We start from the raw sequence: 8,229 nt of genomic DNA, 5'->3' as shown, positions 1-8,229 counted from the left end.
GGCAGTGGTGGCCTAGCGGGTAAGGAAGCGGATCTGTAAACAGAAGGTTGCCGGTTCAAATCCCGCGCCGCCAAGGTGCCACTGAGCAAAGCAACGTCGCCACACACTGCTCCCCGGGCGCCTGTCGTGTTATATTGGTTGGACCAAATTATTGCCTTTATCTGAAATCTGCTGATCACGCTTTACCGCGGTTCTACAGCTTTTCCACCAGATGGCGGCCTAGGACTATATCGAACTGGGCCCAGCACCAAGCGTGCTCAGTGTTACTTTTGCTAAGTTGCCATTTGGTTTTATTTGTCCACGAAAATGCTACTGGATCATTTGAGACAACACATGTTTCAATGGCTATGAATAGGTCCTTTGGAAAACTTGGTCTATAATGTACGGCACAAATCTAGCTGCCAGCCTGATAACGTTTCCGAAAACGAAGGGGCGTGTTCCTCTCAATTCAAATATATTCATATTCTGCAATTTAAATGTTGCTTAAATGTTGAGCAAAAGACTTTCCTTTCGCCCTGACAGCAGGCCCAGCTGGTTCGTGTTAAAGTCGGGGTTGCCAGATGAAGAAAGAGCCACCAAAAAACATGTCTCTTTGTATAATGTGCGGCTGAGGTGAGATTTTGACAGTGGTAGACAGAGAACAGATTTCCTGAAATTCTTGGAGTGTCAGATTTTTGTCCATTAAAACATACGACAACCACAGAGAAGCTAAGAAGTCACAAAATATCTATCAGTTCGTGGAAACCGGCACACAGAATCGCGCCACTCCAACACCGCGAAACATCGTTGAATACACGCGAACCTGGCAACATAGAAGCCACGGTTTCAGAGCGTGGCCGCAGAAGACGGTCGGGATTCAAGGAACCCCGGGCGTCCCCGCAGCGAAGGCGGCGCCTGTGAGCGGAGGGTCGGACTCCACGCCGGAGGTGGCTTTAAATCAGCCCGGCGCTACTCCCGGAGCGCACCGCACTCCCGTCGTTCGCCCAAATCCCGGTGTCGTCGGCTTTTGGCGGGACGGTAAGCGAGAACAGAAATCTCTTTTTTTTTTTTTTTTTTTTACCACGCTGTTCTGTGACGCTAAATACCACTTAAGCCGAACATATAACGAATGTTAACTCGAAGCCGAAGTTTTCCCGAAGTCGCTGTGATAATTACACGATTGTAGGACATTTTGCGCCGACATGCCAAATTAATGCGCGGAATTAATGCGCATGTTTAAAAGTGTGTGTGTGTGTGTGTGTGTTTTCTGCTCAGGGGCAGGGACGAGCTCGTTTGCATTTTCTGAGGTAAAACCGATTTTTTTTTTTTTTACGCGCCGCCGCTACCTTGCACCGCGACGCGCTTTACTCGACGCCTCCACGACGTGCGTTTCTCTCTGCAGGTGCTGGCGAAGCGAAAGAGATGCTGAACCAAGACAGGCCACCGAAGAAAGATTTCCAGGCTCCAGATTAACTCGCCTGCTGTAAAAACGTCGAGACTCGTCCCGTCGGCGCCCGCCGCTCCGCGCGCAAATGGCGTTTCTGGCGAAGAAAAAGAAGTTCAAGTTTCAGACCCATTTCACTCTGGAGGAGCTGACGGCGGTGCCGTTCGTCAACGGGATGCTCTTCTGCAAAATCCGACTGTTGGACGGGGGCGACTTCTCAATATCCTCTTCCAGGTAAATTTAAATTCGCAACGTATAAGCAATATAATCATTTTTAAAAATCTATTACGTTTTTGTTCTCAAGGGTGGATCTTGTTTTTCTTGGCCATCACAAGATACGTGTCTGTGTGCGACTGGTGTGAATAAGACCTCACAGATTGCATTTTATCTAATCCGGTTTAGGGAAACTTTTTTTTAATTATTTATTTTAAGTCCCTACAAGCTTGAGAGAACAAAAGTTGCAAGAAACCTCATGTAGTGCACTAGCTGCCTGGGCCAAGACCAGGATTTCATTGCCCAACAGACTTCGTGCCCTTTGGATCCTTGGAACCTGCACTGTCGAGGTTAAAGGGTGTGATTACATGAAGGCTGTGTTAACCCATGCCTTTTGTCTGAAACCGTTCTGCTGTACGCTGTTGATTGATTGCCATTGGGTGGTGCATCACAAATGTCAAGGTATCAGACATAGTCTCTTCACTGTTCACAGTTCCAATTACGTTGTAATTAGGACCGGCATCAGCAATGTTCCCTGTTCAGTTAGTGACTTGGACTGGACCCAGAAACATCACAAAAGCGATGAAGGTTTCATTGTGTCGTCTCGGCGCTACTTTGGGTAGGACTGGGCAGTCAGAAGACAAGGAGGACTCGTTGTTCTCCACACGGCGCCCACTCTCGATAGGAAGAGCGGCGAGCAGGCCCGCTGCTTTGTTTCGGGCCCACAGGCGCAGGTGCCGCAGCTTTCTGTTGTGGTTGGAGGGGGTGCTTTGCATATGAACATGAAGAGGCTAACAGTACGCAGAGGTTCTCCTGAGCAGGGGCTTGTGGGAAAGCGTGTAGATGTTTCATGCTCTGTACATATTCTGTCTTGGTCAGCGGTGCTGCTGTTTATTAGCTCGAGTTGAAATTTGTTGGTTTTATATTCCCTCTTTCCCGGAGGAATTTGCCTTTCTGGAATGAGTGTGCCATCACATGGCCACATTGCCACTACGTGCCAGGCGCCGTGTACAGCAGACAGAAGGGTATTTGTCTGATGAAGCCACAGTGTTTTCACTTTTTCCTCTCCTCCCACCCATATCCCTCATTCTCTTGTTGCATTTTCTTGTCTTTCTCTATTCATGTCTTCTTCAGTGGACTTCAGTAGTTTAATTTTTGAAAAGATGACATGTTAGGGCTGGTTGGGAGGCCACCTGCTCCCTCAGGCTGTGGATGATCCTCGGGAAATGTGGAAAGGAGCTCACTGGAGCTTTGTGTTTATTGTTTTTTTTTTTTTTTTTTTTTTTATATAAATAGGTTGACCCTCACTCGCATGCTCGTAGATCACTGCTGCTGACACTGTTGTGTGTTCGTCCCATTTAATGCAGGGTGGTGACTACACAGCCTAGTGTGTCATGTTCATATCCGTTTTATAAATAGGGGACATTTTAAGATAAACTTATCATGAAATTTTCATTTTGAGTGGCAGTGGCTAGAAACGGCGATAGGTGTGTCATCATAACAGGAAAGGTTACCTCCCGTTTTCCATGCTTTCGGGGGTGAGAATTTCCCACCCCTCCCCTAAAACATTATCTATACCGAAGTCATGGCTTCCAAACATGCAAAGCATTGCAGTGGCTCTGCAATTGGATGTAAAAATGAGCACCAATGTATTTTGGTGGGTTCATTTCATATTTTCTTTCTGGGGTAAAAACGTGGACATGCCAAACATGATTTGTGAATGGTGTTGATGGTAATTTCTGCGAATGCCCCCTCAACTTCTATAGGCCGCTTGTCGCTACACTATTTGTAGAGGAAACCCATTTTGGACTGGTTCGGTTTAGGCCATGCCATGGTGGCTGTCTGAGTACGCATGCGCAGTCCAAATTTCAGCTCAATATTCTGCTCATCCTGACATTCCCTGGCCTACATTTCCCATGTACCCTGAGACTCATCTGTTCATGTTTTCCAACACCTCATGATTCATTTTCCAAAACAGTGCAGTGCACGACTGTGGGGTTTAACAGCTGGTAATTTTATCATTTAGGAAAGTTTCTTTCATCTACTTTCATAAATGTTGTTTTTCGTTATCACTTTCTGTACTAGTGCCATGAGTTATTAGTTTGAAACCAATAATGAATGAGGACAATTCTTGAGAGGAATTTTTGCATTTTCTGATTGAATGCAAGATTTAGTTACTTTAGCCATGACATTTTAAGGGGACTCTTCTTCACTGCAGAGACATGAAGTATTTGTGTTTGTGAGGCACTGACTGGTGAACTTGTACTTCTGTAGACATTGCAGGGGACCAATAAGTATAGAAGTGCGGTGTGCTTTTGTCCATAAACCCATTAGGAAGCAACTAAGTGTATGTTATTAAATATATGATCTGTGCACATTACAAAACCTTCTAAATTCTTTGTTCATGGATTTATTTTAGTTCTAGACTGGTCTTGCAGTGTAAATCCTTGTATATTATAGAATTGTTTCTGTTACATTAGCTTTTTTTTTTTAGCGGTTAGCTGTTTATGCACTTAGTGTCAGTGTGTCTGTCCGGGGACCCTCAACCCTGTATGTTCCATCATGAAACGCTGGTGAAGTGTTATAGTTGCAGACCTGCTTCTCTCCTCTTCACTGCCCTGTTCGCTGCTCTCTTTTCACAGGTGAGAGTGATGAAGCTACACTGCTAAAAAATAAACACTTAAACAACACAATGTAACTCTTTTTGTGAAATCAAACTGTCCACTTAGGAAGCAACACAAAATCAACTTCACATGCTGTTGTGCAAATAGAATAGACAAAAGGTGGAAATTACAGCCGATTAGCATGACATCCCCAATAAAGGTGTGGTTCTGCAGGTGGTGACCACAGACCACTTCTCAGTTCCTGTGCTTTTCTGGCTGATGTTTTGCTCACTTTTGAATGCTGGAGGTGCTTTCACTCTAGTGGTAGTATAAGATGGCGTCTACAACCCACACAAGTGGCTCAGGTAGTGCAGCTCATCCAGGATGGCACATCAATGTGAGCTGTGGCAGCGTAGTGCCTAGACTATGGAGACTCTACCAGGAGATGTGGAGGACGCAGTAGGAGGGCCACAACCTCCGCCTATGTGCAAGGAAGAACAGAAGGAGCACTGCCAGAGCCCTGCTAAATGACCTCCAGCAGGCCCCAATGTGCATGTGTCTGCTCAAATGGTCAGAAACAGACTCTATGAGGGTGTTATCAACAGTAATGGTGTGGGGTGGCATTTCTTTGGGGGCTGCACAACCCTCCATGCACTCACCAGAGGTGGCCTGACTGTCATTAGGTACTGAGATGAGATCCTCAGGCCCTGGGTTCCTCCTAATGCAAGACAATGCTAGACCTCATGTGGCAGCAGTTCCTGCAAGACTAAGGCATTGATGCTATGGACTGACCTGCTCGTTCCCCAGACGTGAATTTAATTGAGCACATCTGAGACATCATGTCTCGCTCCATCCACCGGGTCTGGGAGGAGATCCCTCAAGAGACCATCCGCCACCTCATCAGGAGCATGTCCAGGCATTGTAGGGAGGCCACACACCCTACTGAGCCTCATTTTTTACTTGATTTAAGGACATTACATAAAAGTTGAATCAGCCAGTAGCCATTTTTCCACTTTCCAATTTTTGGATGTGACCCAAAATCCAGGCCTACATGTGTTTATACATTTGATCTCCATCAATTATTTTTGTGTGACTTTGTTGTGAGAGCATTCAGCTATATAAAGAACGAAATATTGAATAAGAGTATTCATTCAGATCTAGATGTCTGATTTTTGTGTTTGCCCCTTTGATTTCCATGACATTAAAACACTGACCGAATCAAGGAATACATCAAATAAAACTGAATCCGCTATAAAACACTCAATTGTGTATAATTGGCATTTTTTTTTGGCCAATGCAGCCCACTACATGTGTTTCCAGTGCCCGCCTTCATTTGCACACATACGCGCACATGTGCAACATTTTGTCTTGGCTCTTTTGTAAGAACATATGTGACAACCACTTAGTCAAAAACTAATCAGAAATATCAGAAACGGAGAAAATAAGTAAAGTAGCGCAAGCCAGTCACACCAGCCTTTTGGTCATGCAAACAAAATCAGCTGGTTTTGAAAAAAACTTTTATCATAATTCCAGTTTATTATGAAAGTGGGCACTTTTTTTTTTGTATTCCAGGTCTACCTAATGTTTATTTATTTGATATGGTTTTTTTATGCTGAGGTTAGGTGTGTGTAATTTGTAAAATTGCAAAATAGTTCTTTGCATCAAATGCACATAAATTACATAAATGGTTTACAAAAGCAAAGAGTAAATGCCCAAGCGCTTTATTAAACAGTTATTAAATGTGATTTGTCAAATTGCAAGTTATCCCCCCACATACTCCATAATCACACAGTTTTTAAGGGAGTAAATATTTTAAAATGGAAAACATGGAATTCAGAAGTGGAGAAAAACAGAATTTAGGGGGAAAAAAATGACACTTTTGTATATCCCAATAAGACCCTGATGCATGTCACAAATGTATTACCCCAAAAATGCTGTTGCAATACCTGCAGTGGGTTCCTTATGTCTCAAGAGCTGTCATGCCCAAATGCAGGTGGGCTTCATGCCTTATTCATGCAGAATTCATTAGTCAGAAAGACAAATCTGCAATGCTCCCTGGTCGTGCAAGTGATGGGGTGTCAGACATTGCTTCTAATTGCTAGTATTCCATTATTTATGATTTTTTTTTTTTTTTTGCATTTGTAAGTGGTCCTTCATGTAGCTGGAGGGAGAAGGCAGTTTTATCTGCTCCATGTGGTTGAGATTGAACGTGGCAGATTGGGAGAGATCCAGTGTTTCATTCCATAAATTCCAGTGCTGGGGGGAAAACGGGCTTGTGTATAGAGAGACTGTGTGTGTGTGTGTGTGTGTGTGTGTGCGCGCACGCATGCACACGCATTAACTTTTAGGAATGCATACAAGACAAGTTAAGGCTTTCTCATCCTTTTATTTTCTTGACTATGTTTTTTCCTGTTCTCTAGCATCAAGGACTGGTGTCCACAACAGATTGAGATTAAGATTTGGATTACAGCTTCTCTGCCCATTCTAGTATCTTAATGGAATCAGAAGAGGCTCAGGTAGCCCTAGAGTCAGGAGCAGGTGGAACTGATCCTTTGACAGATCTTTAGCCTCTGTAGTGTCTCTCTTTTTATCAATTTATCATGTTGCAAGAATTTAATATTTCACCATTCATGATTGAATGGACTTTATTCTTCCTTGGATGTAGGAATGAAACACCTACGTGTCTTAGGGAGGAGATCTCTATTTGTGTTCTTATTTAACTGTGACAATAAGGTTCTCTTCTAGTGTGTGCATGTTCACTTTATTGGTAAAGCATTTTATTGGCACAGTTACAGTCGTGGCCAAAAGCTGAGAATGATACCTACTGGTTTACACAAAGTTGGCTGCTTCAGTGTTTTTAGATCTTTTGTCAGTTGTTTCTGTGGGGTTCCTTTGTAATCAGTGCTTGGAGTTTGTAAGAATTTTGCGGCTTTTTGATTCTCCACTTGCATCTTGAGGATTGACGACCCAGTTTTCAATTTTATTAAAGTCTAGGGAGTTTACTGGCCATGGAACCAAAATGAAATGTTTTGTTCCCAGAGCCACTTAGTTATCACTTTGCCCTTATGGCACGATGCTACATCATGCTGGAATAGGCATTGTTCACCAAACTGTTCTTGGATGGCTGTGAGAAGTTGCTGTCGGAGGATGTTTTGGTACCATTCTTTATTCATGGCTGTGTTCTTAGGCAAAATTGTGAGTGATCCCACTCTCTTGGATGAGAAGCAGCCTCACACATGAATGGTCTCAGGATGCTTTACTTTTGGAATGAGACAGGACTGATTGTAGCGCTCACCATTTCTTCTCCAGACAATCATTTTCCAGATGCCCCAAACAATCAAAAAGGGGCTTCATCAGAGAAAATGACTTTTCCCACAGTCCTCATTAGCCCGATTCCTGTACTTTTTGCAGAATATCAGTCTGTTTTTCTTGGAGAGAAGTGGCTTCTTTGCTGCCCTTCTTGACACCATGCCATCCACCTGAGTCTTCGCCACCCCTGCTGCCATTCCTGAGCAAGTTCTGCGCTGGTGGCACCCAGATCCCACAAATGAACAGAGGAAGAACAATGAGCATCGCGCATCACCCTCATTTTAAAGCATCCACTCTGTTATTCTAACTCAATCAGCAAGACCAAACGATCTCCAGTCTTGTGCTTGTGAACACTCACTTGTGTTAATGAGTGGATCACTGAAATGATCCTTTTGTGGTAGGTCTGACATGCAGTGGAAATGTTTTTTGGGAATTAAGTTCATTTTCATGGCGAAGAGGAACGTTGCAATTCACCGGATCACTCTTCATGACATTCTGGAGTATATGCCAATTGCCAAAATAAAAACGGAAGCAGCAAACCCAGTATTTGTGTCATTCTCACCAACGAAAAGGGTCTGGTAAATCATGCATGTGCTAGGTTCAACTTCCAGCATGACCCTGCCGATTTAAAAAAAAAAAAAAAAATGGGTATTACATTTTTAAACCTTTTTGAAGTGGACC

General features: G+C 43.7%; 1 protein-coding gene across 2 annotated transcripts in view; it reads left to right on the top strand.

The window, feature by feature from the left end:
- The first annotated feature begins 854 nt into the window (after positions 1–854).
- Positions 855–8,229, top strand: part of eeig1b (estrogen-induced osteoclastogenesis regulator 1b) — a 32,173-nt gene continuing 24,798 nt past the window's right edge. The window contains exons 1-3 of one of the 2 annotated variants that reach the window (XM_028974401.1): positions 855–1,017; positions 1,255–1,286; positions 1,382–1,657. In XM_028974401.1, coding sequence (XP_028830234.1) covers positions 1,512–1,657 — 146 coding nt within the window. In that variant the 5' untranslated portion in view covers positions 855–1,017; positions 1,255–1,286; positions 1,382–1,511. The remainder of the gene's footprint in view (positions 1,018–1,254; positions 1,287–1,381; positions 1,658–8,229) is intronic. The other variant, XM_028974402.1, reaches the window with a different exon arrangement.

Source organism: Denticeps clupeoides, chromosome 3 (assembly GCF_900700375.1).
Source record: "Denticeps clupeoides chromosome 3, fDenClu1.1, whole genome shotgun sequence".
In the NCBI taxonomy this organism is placed as follows: Eukaryota; Metazoa; Chordata; class Actinopteri; order Clupeiformes; family Denticipitidae; genus Denticeps; species Denticeps clupeoides.
The sequence above is the reverse complement of the archived record's forward strand: the minus strand, read 5'-3'. Positions and strand labels throughout refer to the sequence as shown.